General features: G+C 38.9%; 1 protein-coding gene across 3 annotated transcripts in view; it reads right to left on the minus strand.

Moving 5' to 3' along the window:
• Window positions 1-27,344, minus strand: part of IMPG2 (interphotoreceptor matrix proteoglycan 2) — a 114,938-nt gene that overhangs the window by 45,269 nt on the left and 42,325 nt on the right. For all 3 annotated transcript variants that reach the window (XM_039477464.2, XM_074403589.1, XM_074403588.1), the window contains 5 exons: window positions 20,887-20,936; window positions 19,577-19,659; window positions 14,384-14,545; window positions 10,162-10,220; window positions 7,916-7,936 (listed from right to left, as the gene is read on the minus strand). In XM_039477464.2, the coding sequence (XP_039333398.1) occupies window positions 7,916-7,936; window positions 10,162-10,220; window positions 14,384-14,545; window positions 19,577-19,659; window positions 20,887-20,936 (375 nt within the window). The remainder of the gene's footprint in view (window positions 1-7,915; window positions 7,937-10,161; window positions 10,221-14,383; window positions 14,546-19,576; window positions 19,660-20,886; window positions 20,937-27,344) is intronic.

Consider the following 27,344-nt stretch of genomic DNA (forward strand, 5'->3'; position numbering starts at 1 on the left):
TTTAACCCTAAAGAACATTCATGTTAGCTGCATACATTTGTATCTTCTGGTTAATCATTTTAGAGACACTGCTTCATGGCCGCAGCCCAGCTCTGAGAGGATGTGAATGCTCTTCCAAGTCTTAGTGTGAGGGACCATATCTACCTCTCCAGAAAGGTGGGCTTCTTTTCGGGATTTTTGCACGAACTAGTAAACTTACTTCTAGTGTAAGTATGACTCTAAGTTTAAAAAAAAAAAAAGAAAAAAAGAAGAAAAAGAAGGAAAGGCTATGTCCCAGTTAGCACTTTAGCTGTCCTTAGACTATGCAGAAAATCACACAAGGAGAGTCAAGCATTTACTGGGAATCTGCCACGTGCCTTGTGTGACTTTTAAATATAAGGAAAAGATCAAGACAAATGTTCCTGGATCAAGAACACCATGCAAATCAGGCAGTCTGGAATAGATTACTTTATTTGCCTCCCAATGTTTCCATTGGACATCTGAATATAATACTTCTATTATAATCTACCTTGTCTAGTACAGAGTTTGTTAAAGAAGATAAAATGCCTCAGAAAGATGTTGTAATTTGTTACCATGTTTTTGTCCTGGAAGGAGAACTCACATAAGCGCTTGAGATACCAGAAAACCATCTATTTTGGGGGCCAAGAACATCAGTGTGACTCAGAACAGATGGAGCGCTGGCCGTAACGGAGTACAGAGATATCTCAGGATGAGGGACAGAATAAAGGAAAGCCAAGAGGCCAAGGAAATACATGAGAAGCAGAATATACAGTGGTAGACAAAATAGTCTCTAATTGAAGAAAGCTGTACTGGCTCCCCATGCTCAGCAACTCCAAGGTAACTAACTACCACGGGATCATCATCTTTCATCTTCTGAACTTGACTCAGACAGCTGCTACACAGAGGAGTTTCTGTGTCTGAAGGCTCTTTCCAATGACGTGAATCATGTGGAGGTAAAGTTTACCCTTTCTTATTCTTCCCCTCAGATGCCCTGATTGTCTGTTTGATGCATATAAATTCTAAAGGATTCAAAATAGCGCCATCACATTTCATGAAGATTAACCAAAATAAGGATGTTCTGTAGAAACTCTTTTTTTATAGTTTCTTCTAGGAAGAAGATACATACTGAAAAAGCTTGAAGCTAAACAGATAAATTGGGTATGCCAGATGAATATATTGTTGATTCATTTCAAATGTGTACTACTAAATTAACATAATGAGTACATCTTAAAAGAGGTACACAGCAAATAAAAAACTTCATGTGCCCAGGAGGCTGAGGCAGGAAAATTGCCTGAACCCAGGAGGCGGAGGTTGCGGTGAGCCGAGATCGCGCCATTGCACTCCAGCCTGGGTAACAAGAGTGAGACTCCGTCTAAAAAAAAAACTTCATGTGCCTATTAATGCTTATGGAAAGAGAGAGATATGGCATGTTACATACCCTATAGACTATTTCTATTTCTATGCCATACATTTATTTATACACAGCTCAAAATATATGTACACCCAAAAGTTGCAAATAAATTTTATCAACTGGCTAATTCCTGACAATGCTGAATAATACCGAAAACTGTACCTAGGTTAACAATTCTGGGTGACATCAGTAATATGGCTGACTACAGACACCTGGCACTCATCCCAACACTACAAGAAAGGATCAAAGCAACCACAAAAATAAACAACAAGATAATAAATGAGGAGCAAAGAAAATCTGAAACAACCAGAAAACAAACAACAAAATAACAGAAGTAAGTTCTCAACTACAAATTATAACCTTGAAGTTAAGCAAGTTAAATTCCCCATGTGAAATATATAGACTGGCTGAAAGGATTTTTTTTTAAAAAAAAAAGACCAACGATACGCTGCCTATGGGAAACTTACATTACCTGTAAAGACACATATAGATCTAAAGTGAAGGGGTGGAAACACATTATCCCACACAAACAGACATCAAAAGCAAGTGGGAGTAACCATGCTTCGACAAAACAGACTTCAAGACAAAAGTTGTAAAAAGAGACAAAGAAGGACGTTATATAATAATAAAGGAATCCATTCAGCAAGAAACTGTAACAATTATAAATATACTTGCACCCAAAATGGAGCACCAAGATATATAAAGCAACTATTAATATATCTAAGTGGAGAGATAGACCCCAACACACTAATAGTTGGGGACTTCGACACCCCACTATGTCCCTAGAACAAATCATCTAGAAAGATAAATCAGCAAGGGAACACCAGATTTAAACCGTACCACAGACTAAGCGGCCCTCACAGACATCTACAGAACATTTCACTGAGCAGATGCACAGCTGCAGAATACACACTGTTCTTATCAGCACATGGAATATTTTCCATGACTGACCATATGTTAGGACACAGAACAAGCCTCCAAAAATTTTTTTAATCAAAATCATCTCAAGTATCTTATCTGACCACAATGGAATTATACTCAAAATCAAAACACGAGGCAAATTTGAAACTATACAAACAAAGGAAAGTAAAACAATATGCTCCTAAGTGATAAATGGGTGAAGAAATTTGAAATAAAAACAAAATATTTCTTGTGACAAGTGAAAATAGAAACACAATATATGAAAATCTGTGGGACACAGCAAAAGCAGTAGTCAGAGGCAAGTTTATAGCAACGAATGTCTGTATCAAACAACTAGAAAGATTTCAAATAAACAGCAATGTATCTCAAAGAACTAGAAAAGCAAAAGGAAAACAAACCAATAATTAGTAGCAGGAAAGAAATAATAAAGATCCAAGCAGAAATAAAAGGCATGGACACCAAAACAAATATACAAAAAAAAAAAAAACAGCTGATTTTTTGAAAAGATAAAAATCAACAAACCGTTAGCTAACTAATGGTCTACATCATTCTACTATTACCCAAAGCAATCTACAGATTCAAAAAAAAAAAGAGAGAGAGAGAGAAAGAGGACCCAAATAAATAAAATCAGAAATGAAAAAGGAGACATCGCATCAAATAACACAGAAATAGGGTAATTAGAGGCTATGATGAATAACTATATGCCAATAAATTTGAAAACCTAGTGGAAATAAATTCCTGAACACATATAACCTACCAAAATTGAACCAAAAAGAGATTTTAAAAAACCTGAACAGATCAACAAAAAGTAACAAGATTAAATCGGTAATAAAAAGTCTACCAAAAAAGAAAAGTCCAGGACTGGATGGCTTCACCGCTGAATTCTACTGATCCTTTAAAGAAAAATGAATACCAATTCTTCTGAAATTATTCCAAAAAAATTAGAGCAGAAAAAATAAGTTATTCCAAAACCAGACAAGTACATGACAAAAAAAAAAAAAAAAAAACAGAAAACTACAGACCAAAATCCCCAATGAACACAGATACAAAAATCCTCAATAAAATAACAGTAAATCAAATCCAGTAGGATTTACCCCAGGAATGCAAGGATTGTTCAGTATATACAAATCAATAAGCATGGTATATCACACCAATAGAATGAAGGATAAAAACCATATAATCATCATAATGATGCAGAAAAACTATTTAATAAAGTAAAACATCTTGGTCAGGCATGGTGGCTCATGCCTGTAATCCCAGCTCTTTGGGAGGCCAAAGCAGGCAGATCAGGAGGTCAAGAGATTGAGACCATCCTGACCAACATGGTGAAACCCTGTCTCTACTAAAAATACAAAAATTAGCTGGGTGAGGGGGCATGCACCTGTCCTCCCAGCTACTCAGGAGGCTGAGGCAGGAGAATCGCTTGAACCTGGGAGGGGGAGGTTGCAGTGAGCTGAGGTCACTCCACTGTACTCCAGCCTGGGTGACAGAGTGAGACTCCATCTCAAAAAAAAAAAGAAAAGAAAAGAAATCAGGTACAGGGAAAGCACCTCAATACAATAAAGTCCACATCTGACAGTGCCACAGCTAACATCATACTGCATGGGGAAAGGCTGAAAGCATTTTCTCTAAGAACTGGAACAAGACAAGAATGCCCATTTTTACCATTTTGTTCAAAATAGTACCAGAAGTCCTAGCCACAGCAGTCGAGCAAAAGAACTAAATAAAAGGCATATAAACTGGAAAAGAAGAAATCAAATCATCCCTGTTTGCTGATCATGTGGCCTTACATTGAGAAAAACCGAAAGACTCCATTAAAAAAAACTCTTAGATTTGAAAATGAATTTAGTAAGGTTGCAGGATACAAACTCAACTTACAAAAATCCAGTATTTCTACACACAAGTAACAATCTAGCTGAAAAAAAAAGAGGCAATCCCATTCACAATAGCTACAAGAAAAAATAAAATACATTAAAAAAAATTTAACCGAGCAGGTGAAATACCTCTGCAAGGAAAACTAAATAACACTGATGAAAGAAATTGAAGGGAATACAAACAAATGGAAAAACATCCCATCCTCTTGGATCAAAAGAATTAAAATTGTTACAATGACCTTACTACCCAAAGCAATCTACAGACTTGAAGCAATCCTTATCAAAATACCAATGACAGAAATAGAAAGTCTTAAAGTTTGTATGGAACCATAAAAGTCCCCAAATAGCCAAAACAATTCTGAGAAAAAAATAACAAAGCTGAAGGTATCATACTACTATACTTCAAAACATAGTACAAAGCTGTAGTCATAAAAACAGCCTGGTACTAGCATAAAAACAGACACACCAACCAATGGAACAAAATGGAGAACCCAGAAGTCAATCCACATCTACAACCAACTGACTTTTGGCAAAGGTGTCAAGAATATATACTGCAGAAAGGTCACTCTCTTCAATGAATGGTCCTGGGAAAACTGGATATCCATATGGAGAAGACTGAAATTAGACCCCTCAGCTCTCACTCCATACAAAAAAAAAAAATCCACTAAAAATGGATCAAAGACCTAAGAACTATTAAATATTAGAAGAAAACATCAGAGAAACACTTCAGGACATTGGTCTTGGGAAAGACTTTATGAATAAGACTTCAAAGACATAGGCAACAAAAGCGAAAATAAACAAATAGAACTACATTAAACTAAAAAACTTCTGCACAGCAAAGGAAACAATCAACAGAGTGAATAAGTAACCTGCAGAATGAGAGAAAATATCTCCAAACTATGTCTCTGACCTCAGATCAATATCCAGAATACGGAAGAAACTCAAATATCTCCACAGCAAAATAATAAAAAATCCAATTTTAAAATGGGCAAATGATCGGAATAGACATTTCTCAAAAGAAAACATACAAATGGCCAGAAAACATATTTTCAGATGCTCAACATTTTCATCAACAGGGATATGCAAATCAAAACCAACATGAAGTATCATCTCATTCCAGTTAGGATAGCTATTACTAAAAAGACAAAACACAGCGAATGCTGGTGAGGATCCAGAGACAGGGAACCCTTACATACTTCTGGTGGGAATGTAAACTTGTATAGCCACTATGGAGAACAATATGAAGAGTCCTCAAAAAACTACAAATAGAACTACCATATGATCCAGCAATCCCACTACTGGGCATTTATCCAAAGGAAAGGAAATCAGCATATCAAAGAAATAGCCACACCCCCAAGTTTATTTATTTCAGCACTACTCACAACAGTCAAGATACTGGATCAAACTGGGTGTCCAATAACAGATGAAGGAACTAAGAAAATGTAGTATACACACACAACCAAGTAGTTTAGCTTCTAACTGCATTTTAAAACATTTTGTCTTTTCTGCTTTTTTCCTGGTCTCAAGTTGTAAACTTAATACAAACCATAAGAACCCTTTCTTCCTTAGTTTTAAAATGCAGCACAGAAACATACTTTGAAACTCCACACTTCCGCGTGCTTCCCATTCCAAGTTTCCTTTTCTGATCCCCTCTTCACAGCCTGAAGTTTGAGTCATTTCTGGAGGTTAAGCTGGCCGCTCCCTCACTGCTAACTTTGGGAAAAAGTCACTTTCCTTTCACTGCACATCATCCTTGTGAATGGCTTTGCAAGCAGTGAGCAGCCAAAACCCGCAGTCAGTTACACGGATACAATGGAATACTATGCAGCCATAAAAAGAAGGAAATCCTGTGATTCACAGCAACATGGATGGACTGGAGGCCATTATGTTAAGTGAAATAAGCCAGGAACATAAAGTTAAATGCCACGTGTTCTCACTTATACACGAGAGCTAAAAAAGTTTATCTCAAAAGAGTAAAAAGTAGAACAGAGGATACTAGGGGCTGTAAAGGTGGAGGAAGAGGGAAATAGGAAGAGATTTATTAAAGGATACAAAATTACGGTTAGGAGGAATAAGTTTCAGTGTTCTATGCTGTAGGAGAACTACAGTTAACGAGAGTATATTACGTAGTTTCAAATAGCTAGGAGGATATTGAACGTTCTCAACACAAAGAAATGATAAATATTCAAGATGATGGATGTGCTAATTAAACTGATCTGATCACTGTACATTATACATATTGAAACATCACTGTGTGCCCCGTAAAAAAGGTATAATTATTATATGTCGATAAAAAATTAAGAGGGAAAAAAATCTCTCTCTACACACACATCAGAATGGCTAAAATGAAAGACAGTGACAACATAGAATTCTAGGCAGGATGTGGAGATCCTGGATCACTCACACTTTGCAGGTGAGAATGTAAAATTGTCCAGCCACGCTGGAAAACAGTTTGGCTGTACAATTTTACATTCTCACCAGCACAGTGTGAGTTTGGCAGTATCTTATAGAACTAAACATGCACTGGACATACAATCCAGCAGTTGCATTTTGGGGCATTTTTCCCACAGAAAAGACACGTTATATCCACACAAGAACCTTTACACAAATGTTCATAACAGCTTTATAATAACCAAAATCTGGAAACAGCCCAGATGTCCCTCAACTGGTACATCCATAGCACGGACTACTACCCAGCATACAAAGGGATTACTGATACGCACAACAGCTTAGATGACTCTCAAGGCAATTATACTGAATGCAAAAAGTTAGCCCTGAAAGGTCATATATTGTATAATTCCATTTAAATTATATTAGTGGAATAACAAAATTATAGAGATGGAGACCCGATTAGTGGTTGACAAGGGTTAGGAGTGAAGGATGTGTGGCTTTAAAGGAATGGCACAAGGGACTCAATTAGTTCTGGAAAGTTCTGGACATTTATTGTGCTAGTGGTTATACGAATCTACAAGTGAAAGTGAATTTTAAATAAATTTGGAATCCAACAGCAAAAATGAGAAGCAACCTTCACAAAGGGTATGAACTATGATTTTATCTTATGCTGCTTCTAAGAAATTCCAGAGAGCAGCTATTTTTGCAAGTGAGCTACTATAAAGATCAGCCTTCTCCTCTTCATTTATCACTTAATGCGACACTTGATTATATTATTGAATGACGTTGTATACTTGAAAGTATTTATATTAATGCAAGTTATTCTTATTTTAAATTAAGTGTAACTTAATATTTAAAAGTACTTACCAGTCAGCAGTCTGGGTCTGTAAAACTACAGCCTATGAGCTAAATCCAGCCAACTACCTATGAGTTAATGGATTTTACGTTTTTCAGTAGTTGAAAAAATTTTGAAAGACATTTTGTGACACGTGAAAATTACATAAAAATCATATTTCAATGTCCATAAATAAAGCAGAACGCAGCAAAGCTCACTAGTTTACAATATAGTGTCTATGTCTACTTTGACCTGATAATGGCAGAATTGAGTAGCTGCAACAGAGACTATATTACCGGCAAAGTTTGAGTTATTTACTATCTGACTCTTAATAGAAGTTGCCAAACCCTGATCTGAACAAGTTGAACAGTGATATTAGAAGTGATATAAGATGTGAGTCATGCTCCCCTGGACCTACGGCCTGCCATATTTACTAAGCTATATCCCAATTCAATGGACAGCAGAGAAAGGGTCAAAAAGTACCTGTCATTTTCCTTGGGAGACCTGAAAACAAAAATTGAAAATATTAAAAAGAGTTTGAGACTGTTATTATTGTCACATCGTTCATCAGAGTGCACGTTCTTTATGTATTTCCTCTGAATTTCCTTGGATACGTTTGCATAGTATCAGATACTGACAAATTCCTATAGATTAAAGGAAGTGAGCAAAGGTGAAAAAAGCGTTCAATTTTAAAACCATGGTCTTTACTGTCTTCTAAATTTTAAAAATACTTTAAAACCATCCATGTATAGTTATTTCTTCATAAATAAACTTTTTTCAGTAAATCAACAGAAGATTCCAGTTAGCAAAATTGGGAAACTTTTGGGATACAACATGTTATGCAGTATTAAAATCAGATGGTACATTGTAAGGTTTAGGTAACTGTCAGGACTGACTAATCCACAGGATACTACACCACCTTTCATATTTATTACTTTATGTAGCAGATGCTTAAATAGAACTTTCCATGTGCCAGGAACTGTGCTGAGCATTTTACAAAAATTAGTTGATTGAATCCTCAAGATTTCTTAGTATCCTCATAATATCGGTATAGAAACCAAGGAAAAAAGAAGCTAAATAATTTGCTGATAGTATTTCAAAAGCATGTTTTAAATAAAGCAGGATTAAGGTAAATTGTCTTTTTTATACAAATGAGAAAATAAATCCTGGAAGTACACCCAAAAGCATCCAGCCAGAAGTGCAAAGGCAGGATGTGAAGCCAGGCAAATTGGCTCCAAAGATGGTGTTGCCCTTCATGTGCTTCCAGATAAGGGAGGTTTTCAAAGACCTCACATTCTCAGGTTGTCATCTGAGCTGACCGCTGGAGGCAGCACCCTGTTTGAAAACTGCTAAAGTTGAACAGGGTGACTGGTCATGATACGAAACTGGCTAAGTAGGTCAGCTTACAATATTTGGCCTCTCTTCACTAAGCCTGCACTGCTAAGCAGCTAAACACCACTGGGAAAATTATTTAAATTCCCTGGGCTCTGGTTTACTTATTGGAAAATATGAACATAACTGTCTCATAGCATCGATGTTGAAATTCAATAGTGTGTGTATAAATATACATACATATAAAGCCTGGCACAAGTAAATACTATTTAAGTGCTTGTTGTTATTTCTGGTAAACTCAGAAGTTTTGACAAGAACAAGCCAAAGCTGAGATGGATAGCATCTAAATCTGCACTAGAGCATCACCTAAATCACGGTCTTGAATCTAGCGTGAAGGTTCAGAGCAAGAAAAGCCAGACAGTCAGCTGCTTTGTTTCCAAATTCCTCCTCCACCTCAGTTTACAAACTCTGACTCTGGGCTGATATTTCATCCCTTTAAACCTGTTTCCTCCTCTTAAAAATAAGTATTAGTAATATCTCTCCTAAAAGGGCTGAAGATTAAGTGAGCTCAGCAATCTGACATGCCCATTACAAAGTATTCACTCAGTAAAATATTCACTCGGTATATGTTCACAAGTATTATACTCGGAGTCTTAAGCAGGGAAGACAGGTCTTTAAAAGAGGTGTCTGGTTTACTCAGAACCGTTATGTTCAAAACAAGGACTAACGCATCCCTTCCAGAGTGGCCTCATACCAAGTTGTCAAAATCACCACACTGACGAGCTTTAGGAAACACTGAGGCCACATCTCGTCTGACCTCTGGCTCCTCTCAGCGCCAAATAAGACCTACGTAACTTGTCAGCAGCAAGCTGGGGACATGATTTCCTAAGTTCTTTTAAAAATATCTATCTATCTATATATATATATATATATATATATAAAATTGCATCTTAGGTTTTGGGGTACATGTGAAGAACATGCAAGGTTGTTGCATAGGTACACACGTGGCAGTGTGGTTTGCTGCCTTCCGTCCCCTCACCTGTATCTGACATTTCTCCCCATGTTGTCCCTCCCCAAATCCCCACCCCCTGCAGTCCCTCCCTTAGTTCCCGAGACAGACCCCAGTGTGTGATGCTCCCCTCCCTACATAAATTCCTAAGTTCTAACCTAGCCAACTTTAGACCTATATATCTCTTTGAGTTATTATTTGCTCTTTTTCTAATTCAATTTTCTCACCTGAAAAACTAACATCAAGAATATTACTTTACCAGAAATAGCACTGAGTTACAGCATTCAAATCATTTATTGTTAGAATATATATGATAAATGTAAAGGACATTCCATTCAGAATGAAGAATGCTAATAAACGTGTGCATATTTAGAATAAGTCTATTTACCTAAATTCAAGTACACGAATATCCTTGTAGCCTGGCAAGCCAGTAAATGCATTTTCAACCTGTTAAAAATACAAGGAAAAATGAAAACTTGTAGAAATATGGAAAAATATACAGAACATAATGCTTTTAAAAGTCGAATAAAAAGTACACTGTTTACAACTATTAGAAGCTTATGGCCAGACGTGGTGGCTCACGCCTGTAATCCCAGCACTTTGGGAGGCCGAGGCGGGCGGATCACGAGATCAAGAGATTGAGACCATCCTGGTCAACATGGTGAAACCCCGTCTCTACTAAAAATATAAAAAACTAGCTGGGCGTGGTGGCGCATGCCTGTAATCCCAGCTACTCAGGAGGCTGAGGCAGGAGAATTGCCTGAACCCAGGAGGCGGAGGTTGTGGTGAGCCGAGATCGCGTCATTGCACTGCAGCCTGGGTAACAAGAGCGAAACTCTGTCTCAAAAAAAAAAAAAAAAAAAAAAAAAAAAAAAAAAAAAAAAAGTTTATGCACTTGCCTAGACATACCCAGGTCAGAAAGTGAAAGAAAAAAATACAATAATTAAAATATTAGAAAATAGTTTTTACCTAAACACTGCCACGTTTTCCTTTTTCATTTTGACTTTTAAGGTTTTAATGTGCTTTAATATTCATTTTTTTCCAAATTACAAAAAGCATATTCCTTGTTGACAAAGCACTGTTTTTCCCTTGTCTGATGAAGTGCGAAAAAAAAAATTGTTTCAAAATAAGCCATAATAGCATTTTCTTTCTTTCTGTCTGTCTTTTTTTGAGATGCAGTTTCACTCTGCCACCCAGGCTGGAGTGCAGTGGCGCAATCTCAGCTTACCGCAAGCTCCGCCTCCTGGCTTCAAGCCATTCTCCTGCCTCAGCCTCCCGAGCAGCTGGAATACAGGTGTGCACCACCATACCCAGCTAATTTTTATATTTTTACTACAGACACGGTTTCACCATGTTTTCCAGGCTGGTCTTGAACTCCTGACCTCAGGTGATCCACCCACCTTGACCTCCACAGTGCTAGGATTACAGGCCTGTAATAGCATTTTTAAATGTTACCGTTTGGATTTGAAATGTGGCCACAGCACACACACGGACAGTTTTGTGTTTGTTTTCTATAATGTGAAAGTGGCTGGTGGCGTCTGTTTCCTGCTCCTACAACACAAGAGAACCAGAAACACAAACACACTCAACACCCAGACCACAGGCCTTGTGGTCAGGTAACGGTGCTGGTCAAAAGACTCATTCACGAGCATCGCACCTGCAGGAGCCAGTTTTATTACTGAGTCTTTAAAATCTAGCCATGTAACTCCAAATGAGCTTAGTGACTGGAGGTCAGAAACAGTATGCTAGATTGGACTAAAGATGTAAAAATAATCAGGTTAGGCACAAACACATATTTTAACAAAAATCAACATTTAATCTGTAGCATTTCAGAAGGTGACAGCCTCACCAGATGGGTCACCGTGGGGCCAACATCGGAACAAAGGAAATAAGTTAATGGGCCTTGGCAACATCTCTGGGCATCTGCTTTTAACCAAGTCCTCATCTAACAAGGAGAGTGGGATTTTTTTAAAAAAATCTCAGTTCACTGAAGATCTGTATGCCTTAAGAATATAGAATCCAAACCCATGAAACTCCTTGGCTATAGTAACGTGCCGTTTTACTCTCTGAAAGGACATAAAAAACTGTTATAATTCTTGTAGGGCGGTGGGGAAGGGTAGAATCCACAGGACGAAATCAGAAGCCCGAGGGTCAGTCTCAGCTCTGCTTGTACCGGCAGGGTGTCCGTGCCCAGGCCTTCTTTTTTCGGAATGTTACTTCCCTGCCCACCTACCATTCTGATTTTAAGATGAAAACCAATGTCTCTAAAAGCACTCCATTAACTGAAAATTGCTGTACCACTGTACATTATCGTTACCACTAAACCCGTCTTAGCAGAGGCTTTGCCTTCTCTGGAGTCTAAACGTGTAGAGGTATTCTAATTCACCACATCCAGCTAGCTACTGCACGTGGGTCCAGTTGTAAGAAGTCACTCAACTTCAGCATCGATATTCACAGTCAGTACAATGTATTGAGGACTGTGGTGTGTCTGATGCTTTGCTTGACTTCAAATCTGTGATGATCCCCAGAGATAATATATTATTCCTATTTTAAGGATGAGAAAATGGAGATGATAAGATATTAACTAACGTGGCCAAGATCACACATTTAGTGAATGACTGAACCAGAATGTATTCAATCCCAGAGCTCTAACACCAAAACCCGTATTCTTCCCATTGAATCACACTGCCCTTCCTCTTTTCACTGCCTCATGATCAACGTGCTTTAGAACTGGGATCAGGCCCGGAACACTAAGGTTCACTATAACTTGTCCCTTGAATTAAAATGAAGGGGACTCTGTAGAAGAAGAAGCACTTTGAAAGGCAGCAGGAGACCTGATTTTCATTTCTGTTCCTGGAGAGACTGAAATAACAACGAACAAGTTATCTGGCCTCCTGAGCCTCACCTGCGAAATGGAGATGCTTGTCTACACGGCTGCTGTAAGCAAACACAGAAACTTGCCTGTGGAGCACAAGGTACTATGTGAGGCTCACACTGGCACCCACGCTGGGACTGCCCTCAGGCACCAGCACGCCCAGGCCCATCACAGTGACCTTCCCCCTCTGATATTGCACTTTGTGCTGTCCCAGCCTATCATGCCCCCACTTCTTATCCTTTCACACACACACACACACACACACACACACACACACACACACACACACACACAAAGGACTAAGGGCTCCTTAACCTCATCCCCTCCAAGCAGGCTTTCTTTCTCCCTGTGTCTCTTCCAGTAATACCCAGAGAAGCCGAGGGAAAAATCCGTGTGATGGTGTCCTGAAGGGAGGGAGCTGGAGGAGCCCCTTTGGTTTGAGACGTGATCCCCTGCCTCTGCTGTTTCACACAAAGCAACTCTTGGTAGACATTTCCTTCCAGGTAAGGGAACAGGGATTATAGAGACAGGCCAGAGAAGGAGGTGTTTCATGGCTAGGCCCAGAATTTTCATCACCGCCTGATGACCTCAACTCTATAGCTACCTACCTCATATAGTCCCTGATGAAGATATTTTTCAGCGTTTATTGGACTTTTCTAAATCTGCAGTCATTCCACGCAATTGTTTACCCAAACACTAAGGCGTATTGAAAGTTTCTTAATCAAAGGGCAGAGAAAACCAGACAGCCAACCCAAGACACTCTCTGATGCCAGGTGGCCACTGGCCTGGCTGTCATTTCTTCCACATACCATACAGCCTCGCAACTTGGCCACACCACTAGGAAAATCCATCGTCTGTCCTCCCCTTCCCACGTCTGATGGCTACAATAATGCCTTGGCTGAGAGATGCACATTTTTATTTCCCATCTGGACACAGTATCTGGGGAGGGAAATTGATCTAAGGTAATGGAATTGACAAACTTGGCGAAGGAGAACCCCATCAAGAAGTGATGGGGAAAAATAAACAGGAAGGAACGATTTGCCCTTTCATAAGACAGCCAGTGGTAAATGAGCATTCACTGCCTTACCACACAAAAGCAAAGGCAGACAAGACCGGGACCAATGTGTAATTTCTCACTGAAAAAATCTTGGGTTTAAATCGTATGTAGAATTTTTCCAGAAAGCGATGTTATGGGATGGTCTAATCCACAGTTCTTTAAAGAAATCCCTTTCTAAAAATACCTCCAACCAAAGATAGGAGAAAAACTTACTGTTCTCTGGATGTCCTTTCGTGCTTCTCAGCTTTGTACCAGGTATTGCCTATGTGCTAACTATTAAAATTTTTTCAATTAAAAAATACCGAAGATGAAATTAAAAGACATTACATTTAATGTTCCCTTAGGAAAAACAATACAATGTGGGTAGTTTCTTAAAGAAGCTTATTTCTCAAAATATTTTCAAGTCAAAACCATGCCACAGAACAGAGTCTTCCTTGGCTGGGCAGCAAAAGCTGGAAATTGCATTAATTCTTTTGCAGATGGCAAGACTTTTCTTTCGGTGAAAGAATTCATCTGTCCTGTGACTTTTCAGAGTTTTCTGAAGAAATGGCTAAGTAACCACTCTAGGAACCAAGGAGACGAACAACTTGAAACCTAAACTACCTTTAAACAGTGTTGTGAACATGGAAAACTCACAGAGCAGACAAACTGTCTCATTTATTTTTTTTAATCACCCACCTCTGAAATAAATTCTTCTTCAAGGTGCTGGTGGTGAAAGCTGGAGGAATCCTGTAGTTCTTCCCTGTATTGCTTCCCCAAAAGGTGGATACTGAATTCTGCAATCTGTTCAGCTGCTGGTTTTGTGGCTTCTTCTATCACATTCTCAATTTCATTGCTAATCTGAATTTTTAGAGAAAGAACAATAAATGTCAAGGCGTATTCATCCAATCAACAAACATTTATTGATTGTTCCAATGTGTCAGAATGGTGCTAAAGGCAGCTTCTGAAGATAACTTTATGATATCATATTTGACTTTGGAACAAACTGGGTAGACTTTAAGACATAGGCTAATACTACAGTTAACTATGCATTTGTTCATTCCTTTGAACACACATTGTACAGTTCAAGGGAAGGTAAAAAATTTTCCACAGGAAACCATCAAAGTGAGTTTAAAAAGAGTTGACTGCTATAATTATCATCCAAAAATAAACTAGAAGGGTTGTTTCCAAATGTTTTTGTCTTAGAGCCCTTTAAGCTCTTAATAATCACTGAGGAATCCAAAAAAGTTTGGTTTATGTGGGTTATACCTATAGATACTTACAAAACAAAAGATTAAAGGATAATTTTTCAAAATATTTAATTCATTTAAATGTAATATAATCATTTCAATTCATATAAAAATGAGGAAAATGTTCTGCAAAATAAAAGAAATTAGTGGGAAGAGTGACATTGTTTATATTTTTGCAAATTCTTTAATGCCTAGCTTAATAGAAGACAGCTGGATTCTTCCATCTGCTTCTGTATTCAATTAGTTACAATATGTTGTTTTAGCTAAAATACATGAAAAAAATCTGGTCACACAGAAATCTGTTAGAGAAGGGATGAATATATTTAGAATTCTCAGATAACTGTGGATATTCTTTTTTGAGATTACACCAAACTCAACAAGCAGTAATTTCTTAAAAGTTAGTTGCTGTGTGGAACCTGAGCACATATTCAACAAACTTTTCGTATTCTATAACTTCAAATCCAGGGCTTCCACTAGCCAAAGCTGAAATAATTTAAGCAACAAAATAAATAATGGATTATAACCCAAAGAATAAATTAAATATCCATGAGTCCATACTGATATAAATAATAAATAAATGATGAAATAAATAAATGAAAGGGAAGTGACAATAGTTTCTTACAGAATAATTTCAATTAATAAAGGTAGAAAAAACGAGGGAAGTGGAAAATCACTACTAGAACACTACCGTAATGATTATCACACACAAAATACACTTAAGTGCATTTAATCCAACTTTCTTCATCCTGATACGTAAGAAAACCAGAGATTGAATAGGATGAATGACTAGCATAAGGAATCACAGCATGTCAATGGCAGAGTCAGGAAGAGAATATAAGGGCTTTTTCTCATTTTATCATTTTTCATCCCTGATGAATCATACAGTCAGAGACTTTTAAAACTTCAGAATGGGAAAGAACATCAAAGACTCCACCATCCCTTCTGACGCTTGAATTTTCTTCAAAATATCTCTGACAAATGACTGCTTATCATCAGTTTGAACGTCTTTGATGAGAAAGAAACACGCCTTTCAAACGCAGACTATTACACTTCAAAAAAGCTCTCATGGTTGGAAAGTTCTTAATATTAGACCCAAACTTACCTCCCTATAAATTCTCCCATTGATCCAAATTGTATAACCTGGGGCATATTTAGAACTTAGTTGCACGAAGCCCATCAAATATGTACAGGCAGCTATCGTGTCTTCCCTGACTTTTCACTAGTTCCTCTCTTCTATACACTTCTCAGTCTCTTAATATCTTTCTTAGAGAATGACACGCACAAATGAAATCTAATCAACGAAAATATGCAATATGCTGTTTTAGCTGAAATACATGAAAAAAATCTAGCCACACGTCTCTCTTATAGTAAACTGTATTTCAGTTAAAACAAGCTAAAATTACACTAGCTTTTGTTTTTTCAGTAACTGCAATCATACTACTGATTCATAGGAAGGCTAATATCAACAAAAACTCTAAGTCTTAGGAAATTTTGCACAAGACTTTGCATTGCTCTGTATTAAGCTTCATCTCACTAAATTTTCAAAGAGACTTGTTTCTGGTTTATGATAAAAGAAATATCTTGAGTAGTATTGCTGCTAAAGAACACTGAAAATGCTGAGTAAATACCTGTAATGACTTTAATGCATAGCTAGTTTGCAAGAAAGTCAAAACAAAACTAAACCAAGGTGTCAAAAAACATTACAGGAATCCAGAGAGTTGAGTCAATGTCAACATTGACTGATCTTTTGGAACCTAGGCTTCAATTGTAAATACCACAAAAGGATAGAATACAAAGTAGAAGGCCTATGCATGTTGACAAATCAGATCAAAGACTCCCACATAAAGCAAGGGTTCTAAAAACTCAATGAACAGTTTGAACAACAGTAGATTAAACTGAAGAAAAAATTAGTGAACTGGAAGACAACTGAAAGCAACACAGAGGGCCACAGAAGTCAAAGTTATTAAAGTAGTTAAGAGACATGAGAGAGAAAATTAGGAGGACGTATCTAATCATGAAAGATAACAGCTGAGAATTTCTCCAAATTTACGTTAGACATAAAGCCTCACATGAAGAAAATACAACAAATCCAAACCAAAATAAATCATCATAAATACGCATCTATATCCATTTTTGTGAAACTGCAGAATCTCAATTACAAATTCATATACTAAATGTGTATATATACGCACATACATATATGTACATATTTGTATGTACACATATTTGTATGTACATATATGTATGTATGTATATATACACACGTATCTTAAAAACAGCCAAAGAAAATGACCAGATTACAAAGAGAGTGCCAGATGAACTGATAGTTCACTTCTCAGTAGCAATAACAGAAGCAGAAGACTGTAAAATAAAAGCTTGACCCAAAAAAAACCTTCAATCCAGAACTGCATATAGATTTAAAGTATCTTTCCAGAATTAGAATATAAAAAAGCAATTTTCAGATGATCAAAAACTGAGATTAAAACAATGAGAGATTTTTACTGACTTACTATCAGAATTGTGTATTTCAGAAGGAAAATTACCCAGAAGAGATATCTAAAATATATATATATATGTATATATATTTTTTTAATTAGAAAATAAAATAGTAGGGCTACGTGGGGTGGCTCATACCTATAAACCCAGCAGTTTGGAAGGCTGAGGTGGTCAGATCACTGGAGTCAGGAGTTCAAGACCAGCCTGGCCTACTGAAACCCCATCTCTACTAAAAATACAAAATTAGCTGGGCATGGTAGTATGCGCCTGTATTCCCAGCTACTCAGGAGGCTGAGGCAGGAAAATCACCTGAACCTGGGAGGTAGAGGTTTTAGGGAGCCGAGATCGCGCCACTGCACTCCAGCCTCGGTGACATGGCAAGACTCCATTTCAAGTAAATAAACGGATAAAATAGTAAACAACTGGGTAAACGTTAAACAAATTTTAGCTGTATAAATAGAATATAATACAGTCTAATTAGTGGAATAAAAGAAAGAAAAAGAATGAAAATACTGAAAAGTCACATATAGGTCAGCAAAACGATCATTTGAATGATGACATTCTAATGTTCCTACGTTACTCAGGATAAGAATAAAGATGTTGAAAAACTTAAAATTTGTTAAGTTAAATATACATTATAATATATAGGGTAACTCCCAACAGAAACAAAATATGGTATCTAATTTCTAGAAGAGTAGATGGGAAAATGCATTCAGAAAATAGCTGCACAATAAAACTGTACGTTGGGCTTCATATTGAACCAGAGCTACAGGTAATCTAATTTTTGTTAGGTATCTCTATATTGTTTTGTTTTCTTCTGGTTCTATAAATTGGCTTAAATCCTCTGTTTTGGATGTTAATGTTCCAATTGATTACCTACAGTTCCTTAATTTCTATTAAAGTGAATTCTATCTCATTCTATAAATGTTTCCAGACCTAAATCTCAAGTTCAGAGCACCAGCATCACTTTTATTCATTCATTCACAAATGTTGATCAAATGCCAATATTTGCTAGCACCATCTGCTTGGAACACAGTTTTACTTAGGTCTTGATTCAGGTATCCACTCTAGGATTACCATCTGCCTTGTTCAGTGTCAGGGAGGGTGATAAGGCTGAGTGAGTGGAGTGACAATCTGATTTCACGTAAGTTAAATGTCCACGCTGGGAAGTGGGGGTGCAAAGTAACTAAGTTGCATCTTCCCAGTGAATATATTTTGTCAGAGTTTGCTCTATATTAAAAAGAGCGCCGGGCGCAGTGGCTCAAGCCTGTAATCCCAGCACTTTGGGAGGCCAAGGCAGGTGGATCACGAGGTCAAGAGATCGAGACCATCCTGGTCAACATGGTGAAACCCCGTCTCTACTAAAAATACAAAACATTAGCTGGGCATGGTGGCACATGCCTGTAATCCCAGCTACTCAGGAGGCTGAGGCAGGAGAATTGCCTGAACCCAGGAGGCGGAGGTTGCCGTGAACCGAGATCGCGCCATTGCACTCCAGCCTGGGTAACAAGAGCAAAACTCCATCTCAAAAAAAAAAAGAAAAAGAAAAAAAAGAAAGAAACAGAATTTAGGAACCCTCAGTTTTTTTAATGCAGTATTTAAATATCTAACAAAATGCTTCTATATTCCTGGGCAGTGTGTATTTTTTTGTTGTTGTTGTTAATTTGTGTATTTTTTTTGTGTTAGAGACTCAACTAGAGGATTTAGTGTTGCTTAGTGGACAGGTTTCTATTAATAATGGCACATTCACAGTGCATGGTACTTTCTGACCTTGAAACTATATAAAATGTATATTCTTTCCCTCTGAAGAAGGCTGAGACCTGGTCAATTAAAGGTTAGAAGAACACAGGCAAAACCCCCATAGTAAATCATGTCACAGAGACTACTTCAGTGGGTTTACCTCAATGACAGTCCATTTCATTTATAATTTGAAGCCCTCTCTCACCAAAAACTCACCAAGAAGAGCAGATTTACTCAGCTCTCCAAGGAATCTGATTGTTTTTAATCTACTGATTTTAGAATCCGTGTCATTTTTCTAACAGGGCACTGCATAAACACCTGTGTAATCCAGCAACAGAAGATAAACTCTCTCTTAGTCTCTATGCTCCATGCTAGAAACTAAGTAACAAAACACAGCATCACTCACACTGTCCTCTGGCCTTTCCAAGCTGCTCTCTGAGGCACCTTCATAGGAGTCCGCCCCTGGATGTGGAACACTGAGAGCAGCGTCTAAGAAGAAAAGCAAAAACATACGCATGAATTCAGTCCCTGATGAAGTCAGAATTCCTATTAGGAAATAAGGAACTGACTTCAAAAACCATTCCTATAAATAGTTTGCTCTATTTTCCTGGAAATGTGGTGCTTTCTAACCTCAAGACACATTTGTATGGAGTCTTCAGAACAAGAAATAATTGCAGTGCATTCAACAAGCATATACTGAGCACCTACTATATGCCAGAATCTGCACAAGACACTAGGGACAGAAAGACAACATTCCTATATTTAAGGAGCTATCTAGTAAAAGGGACACATACTAAAAGAACTCCTCTAACAGAGAGGGGAAGCGGGTAAAGGTTGGAGATTGGTTGTGAATTGACAAGTGTTAAAACCAGACCTTATCATGTTATTCTATTTTTGTAGATGTCTGAAATTTCTAACACAGAGAAGTTCATGGGTTTTTAAAATTAAAAATAAAGAAATGAATGACCAACTTACAAGAAATATATTGGTCAAAGGAGCATGTTAAACTCTACCCCAGAATGCAATAAGAAAATCCTTACTCCAGGAAACTCTCACAGGACAGATGACAAATGGTAGAATTAGAATGGTTCTACATTTTGACATTAATGGTGGCTACAGAGTGTTTGCCTTAAAATAATTCATTAGCTCACACATTTGTTTTAAGTGGTGTTCTGACTTGTATTATATACTTAACAATTCAGGATTTTTAAGTACCCACAACATAATGCTATAAAGTAAGTTTTTAAAAATTACTTTTTCTGGAGACTCTTGAACAACATATAAAAAGAGAGAGGACCGGGCACGGTGGCTCACGCCTGTAATCCCAGCACTTTGGGAGGCCGAGGAGGGTGGATCACAAGGTCAAGAGATCAAGACCATCCTGGTCAACATGGTGAAACCCCGTCTCTACTAAAAATACAAAAACTAGCTGGGCATGGTGGCGCATGCGTATAGTCCCAGCTACTCGGGAGGCTGAGGCAGGAGAATTGCCTGAACCCAGGAGGTGGAGGTTGCGGTGAGCCGAGATCGCGCCATTGCACTCCAGCCTGGGTAACAAGAGCGAGACTCCGCCTCAAAAAAAAAAAAAAAAAAAAAAAAAGAGGGAGAGATCTGACATTTTTAAAGAGTGAGCTGCAAAAAGTTTACTTGTTTGTGAGACTGTCTTAAACCATAAATAATTTAAAAAGAAAAATGAATAAAGACACAAATGCATACCTCCCAGTGTTGAAGTATCACCAACAGGAACTGCAGAAGGCAGGTCAGGGCTAGAAAAAAAAGTCTTCAGTTAATAAAATGACAGACACATGAGGGTTTATTTTGGGATTTGGAGGTTGTTTTCAAAAAAGAAAAACACTACATCACCAATTAAGGACTCCCAAGCAAAAGTACCAAGAAGCAAAGATTTTAAAAATAAAACTTCATAATTCATTTATTTTACATGTATTGATGTCTACTCAATTAGAATCACCCTATCTAAAATTCTTCCCTGCTTTTTCAACACCCCGTTTTCTTTCTTCTCTGTTCTTATCACTATGTGAAGTTTTATTTATCTTCTTATTTATCTCCATCTCAAATCCCTTAGTCCTCTGGCACGATATTGCCCAAAATGGTAGCCACTGGACATATGTAGCAATTTAAATTAATTAAATTTAAACCAAGTTAAAAAGTCAGTTCTGCATTTACACCAGCAGCATTTCAAGTGCTGGACAGTTGCATGTGGTTAATGGCCATCATACTGGACAAGACAGTAAAGAACACTTTCATCACTACGGATGTTCTACTGAACAGGACTGCAATAAGAATCTAAACTCCGTACTTTGGGAGGCCGAGGCGGGTGGATCACGAGGTCAAGAGATCGAGACCATCCTGGTCAACGTGATGAAACCCCGTCTCTACTAAAAATACAAAAAATTAGCTGGGCATGGTGGCACGTGCCTGTAATCCCAGCTACTCAGGAGGCTGAGGCAGGAGAATTGCCTGAGCCCAGGAGGCGGAGGTTGCGGTGAGCCGAGATCGCACCATTGCACTCCAGCCTGGGTAACAAGAGCGAAACTCCGTCTCAAAAAAAAAAAAGAATCTAAACTCCATGAGATTGGAGACCTTGACTAACATATTCCTGCTGTGTTTTCCAGTGCCTAAACCAGTACCCGCCATTTAGCAGGCACTAAAAATATATTTTGGGAGATAAATAATACTGTGTACCAGGTAATGTAAGAGGTACTTGGCATATAACTGTGAGCAAAACACCCCTGGTATATGAAAGTTCCAGTCTTACAGAAATTATACACACCGAATCAATGATTACAGATGAATCAAGCAGTATAGACAGGAAAGTAATGGCTGCTAGAAGGAACATAGAACCACACCCTAATCTCATTTGAGAGATCACTGAAATCATAAAACCTATTTCTATAAAGAAAGTCAAGCTTGGAGAAATTATTTGCTGTAGAAACCACATTGCTGACAGGTACCGGGTCTCCTGGCTGTCCTTTTACCACACCACTCTGCAACTGCAAGCAAAGAAGAGATCAGAAGATAATCTAAGAAAGCCCCGCCTCTTAAAGGAAAGAAAATAGATTTCCACGAATGCATCTTTTCACATTTCCCAAAGGGATAAAAGATTTTAGAATTTTCAAGTTTGCACACATGTCTTAAAAGGAAAAGGGGATCGGGTGCGGTGGCTCACGCCTGTAAACTCAGCACTTTGGGAGGCCGAGACCGGCAGATCACGAGGTCAAGAGATCGAGACCATTCTGGCCAACATGGTGAAAACCCGTCTCTACTAAAATTACAAAAATTAGCTGGGCGTGGTGGCACACACCTGTAGTCCCAGCTACTCGGGAGGCTGAGGCAGGAGAATTGCTTGAACCCGGGAGGCGGAGGTTGCAGTAAGCCGAGATCAGGCCACTGCCCTCCAGCCTGGCACCTGATGACAGAGTGAGACTGTCTCAAAAAAAAAAAAAAGAAAAGAAAAGGGCTATTCCATTAACCTTTTCTAAAGGTATTGGATCAGTGGTGATTGTCTGTTTTCAACTCATAGCAATTAAAACCTCTCTTCAGGTTGGGCGTGGTGTCTCATGTCTATAATCCCAGTGCTTTGGGAGGCCCAGGCAGGCGGATCACTTGAGGCCAGCAGTTCAAGACCGGCCTGGCCAACATGACAAAACCCCATCTCTACTAAAAATATAAAAATTAGCCAGGTGTGTTAGCACACACCTGTAATCCCCGCTACTCAGGAGGCTGAGGTATGAGAATCACCCTGAACCTGGGAGGCAGAGGTTGCAGTGAGCCAAAATTGTGCTATTGCCACTGCAGCCTGGGTGACAGAGGAAGATTCTGTCTCTAAATAAACAAATAAGTAAATAAATAAATAAAAACTCTCTTCAATGCTACCAAGTCAGCTTCCCAAAGTGATTTGATCAACAATCAAAAGTGTCTGCCCGCTAGATACGCCCAGGTCTGTGATATACCCAGTAAGTCACATCTTCAGAACCCACTCCTTTAGACCACCCTGTTGCTCTAAGTTAGATTATAGAGGCACTCAAAGCCTCGAGAGAAAATGGCACACATTTTGAGGCATCAATTCTACTAGAAGCTTAAGGAGGTGAGGAGTTAAGTAAGAACTGAGATATAATTTAAAACATTTTAAGTATAACAAACATGGCTACGTTATGGAATAGAATATAAAGTTTAAATGAATATGAAAATAAAATACGATAATTCAAAGACATTCTGTAATTGGAGCTGGTATGGGAAGGTCAACTACGAGCGTGCCCTCTAAATGCCCATAATTTTGGTAGAAAATTTGAGAAACGTAAGCTAAAAAGAAAAACAACTCACCATAAAGATCCTTCTGGTTTTAAAAATTCTATCTAAAAAGAGTAAGATATTGAACTACTATACAAAACTCACAGTATTGTTTCTTTAGAGCACATTTGCACAAATATGCTTACTAAGTGAACTTTCATCTAGAAGAACCTAAAGGAATATGACATCTAGACAAGTTATTTTGCTAAGCAGAGGATAGGATGAGTAATGAGGAAGCATCAAGACGTTTCTTGGATTGCAGAAGATGGAGCTGAAAAAGGTGGGATTTAGATGCGTTTGGAAGAAACATGAACATAATCAGGCCTTAGGGTCTGTCAGTTGTCCACATGGTATTACTCTTCCTCAGTACCTTCATTTCATAGTTGAAAGAAATAAGGTCCAAATGGGTAAAGCAAGTTTCCCAGGCTCGCAAAAACATTCTGTTTCAATAATAACAGCAAGAATACTTACAACTAAGTTTACTGACCCTCATCTTGTGTCATACACTGCTAAGTGCTTTATTTATGTTGACTAACTTAATTCTGGCAACCACCTTAAGAGGGAGATCCTATTATCCCATCTAGACTGATGAGGAAACTGATGTTAGAAGAGGTTAAGAATTTGCTCGGGGTCACACAGCTAAGCCAATGGAGGAACTGCAATGTAAAACAGGCCCACTGGATGCCAGAAACCTCACTTACCTCAAGTCACTGGTGACGTGAGGCCCTTATGTGATCCCTACTCTTTTTTTTTTTTTTTTTTTTTTTTGAGACGTAGTCTTGCTCTGTCATCCAGGCTGGAGTGCAGTGGCAGGATCTCAGCTCATTGCAGCCTCTGCCTCTCCTGTTCAAGCGATTCTCCGGCCTCAGCCTCCCAAGTAGCTGGGACCACAGGCGCACGCCACCACACCTGGCTAATTTTTTGTATTTTTAGTGGAAACGGGTGTCACCATGTTGGCCAGGATGGTCTCGATCTCCTGACCTCGTGATCCGCCCGCCTTGGCCTCCCAAAGTGCTGGGATTACAGGCGTGAGCCACCGCGCCCCACCATCCCTACTTTTTAGAAGCATTTCACTTGGCCTTCATGATACTGACCTATAAAAACTAAATGATCAGGCCGGGCGCGGTGGCTCAAGCCTGTAATCCCAGCACTTTGGGAGGCCGAGGCGGGTGGATCACGAGGTCGAGAGATCGAGACCATCCTGGTCAACATGGTGAAACCCCGTCTCTACTAAAAATACAAAAAATTAGCTGGGCATGGTGGCGCGTGCCTGTAATCCCAGCTACTCAGGAGGCTGAGGCAGGAGAATTGCCTGAACCCAGGAGGCGGGGGTTGCGGTGAGCCGAGATCGCGCCATTGCACTCCAGCCTGGGTAACAAGAGCGAAACTCCGTCTCAAAAAAAAAAAAAACCAACTAAATGATCTAAAAGTCAGTGTGTAAAGTCCCAGCAAGAGGAAGGGGAACCTGGTCAGAGTTGGAGACCTATGGAGAGCAACCGTATATAAGGATCACAGCAAGGCAAAAGTATGAAAGCAGCAACTAGAACAGGATGCTGGGGTGAGGAAGCAGAGAAACCCGACTTCACCTGGGGCAAGTCAAATTGTCCCACGCACAGAATCAAATTTAGGCTAATTCTCTAACTAAGCAAGCATTCAGAATGCAGAAGTTCGATAACTTCAGTTGAACTACACTTCACCTTGCTAAATTCAAAATAACATTATTTTAAGAGCGATAAGTTAGAAACTCTCAATAATTTACATCACTTGCCTACACTCCAGCTCTTAATCCGTCACCCACCCACTCTCCTTTCAAGAGACAGCTAAGAACACTTAACAACAAGAATTCTTTTACAAGTTTTCATTAAGTATGCCTCCTGCAGGGATCCCTTAAAATGTCACTCATAACAGTACTGGAACACAGAGATGTGTTGAGTTTGGAAAGAGAAATACTACTTCATTTCTAAGTCAAACCACGAAATTGAAGCTGTTCAGCTAAGACCTTTGGCTTAACACCAATAACATCAGCCCCTTACCACCTCCTTTCCTCAGTTCACCCAGCACATCATTCATTCTTCGCCACTACTACCTAATCATGTCAACAGAATGCAGGTGGGATTGTGTCCAAAGATGCTCCCAGCCACCTAGAACACTCAAAGACATTGTAAAACAAGCCAAGCACGGGTTCATATGCAGATTCCTATTCCCCTTGGTGATCTTCTGTACTTTGCTTTGTTCTTGAATCTGTCACTATAACGGCGTGTGACAGCAAAAGGACTCAAAGAAAGAAGCTAAGAAACCTGAGAGCTAGTTCTAGTTGTACCATTAACTCTGCATATGATTTGGGGAAATATCTTAGTCGCTCTGGGTCTCAATAACTTAACCTTTAAAACAAAAACACCTCGATGCCTGCCTATTTCACAACAGTGTTGACAAAAACGACATAATATATTATATGCAGAAGCATCATAAAAAGTATGAAATGCTAAACAAATATAAAACAGGGGTTAGCCAGGTGCAGTGGCTCACACCTGTAATCCCAGCACTCTGGGAGGCTGGGGCAGGTGGATCACCTGAGGTCGGGAGTTCAAGACCAGCCTGATCAACATGAAGAAACCCCGTCTATAGCAAAAATACAAAAAAGTAGCCGGGTGTGCTGGTGCATGCCTGTAATCCCAGCTACTCAGGAGGCTGAGATGAGAATCGCTTGAACTCAGGAGGCAGAAATTGCAGGGAGCCAAGATTGCACCATTGCAGTCCAGCCTGGGCAACAAGAGCGAAACTCCATCTCAAACACACACACACACACACACACACACACACACACACACACGGGTTAATGGGATGGTGACACAAGTCATCCCAAACAGAATTAAAAATTTGCTGAAAAATATATATATATAGACCAGGTGCTCCAGCTCACACTTGTAATCCCAGCACTGTGGCACTTTGGGAAGGCGAGGTGGGTGAATCACTTGAGGTGAGAAGTTCGAGACCAGCCTGGCCAACATGGTGAAACCTTGTCTCTAAAAAACACAAATATTAGCTGGGTGTGGTGCTGCATGCCTGTAATCCCAGCTACTCGAGAAGCTGAGGCAGGAGAATCGCTTGAACTAGGAGGTGGAGGTTGCAGTGAGTCAAGATCAGGCCGCTGCACACCAGCCTGGGCAACAGAGCAAAACTCCATCACAAAAAGAAAAAGTATATATATATTTGTGATCTGTGATGGGTAATCTCAACTACAAATGTAAATTAATTGAGACATACACCACACACACACACACACACAATCCCAAAGAGCAGTCCTTATGCTGAGAATATTACCAGAGACCTCATAATAGACCTGGGTGCTTAGGCAGGAATTCTGTTACTAATTTAACAAATATTTAGTAAGCACATGTCGTAGGCTGAGCCTTGCACTGGTTATGAGAATGTAGCAGTAAAACCAGACGGCAGGAGTTTAAGCAGTGACTGGAGCTAAGTGGACGTTCTTTCAAGATGTCCACATTTGGCTACAATGGAGACAAATGCTATAGGAGGGCCTTTTTAAAAATAGGTAACATGAGAGGGACTTGAGCATGTTTAAATACTAATGGGAAAGAGTTAGTAAAGAAAGAAGTTGGAGACTCAGGAGAAAGAGAGAAACAATGACAGACAGCGGTTCTAAGAGGAAAGACAGAATGTAAGGTCCTGAATACAGGCAGAAAATGTTCTTTTTAAGAGTTGGCAAATGAGAGCAGGAAACGTTTAAAATAGGATATAGCAGAGCGTTTGGTGTAAGACATACATTAGCAGATGTACTAGAGTTTGCATAGAGGTCTGCAATTAAAATTACAGAGAACGGTGATGGGCAGAATACTAGCCTCCCA

This window comes from Saimiri boliviensis, chromosome 8, assembly GCF_048565385.1.
Source record: "Saimiri boliviensis isolate mSaiBol1 chromosome 8, mSaiBol1.pri, whole genome shotgun sequence".
Classification (NCBI taxonomy): domain Eukaryota; kingdom Metazoa; phylum Chordata; class Mammalia; order Primates; family Cebidae; genus Saimiri; species Saimiri boliviensis.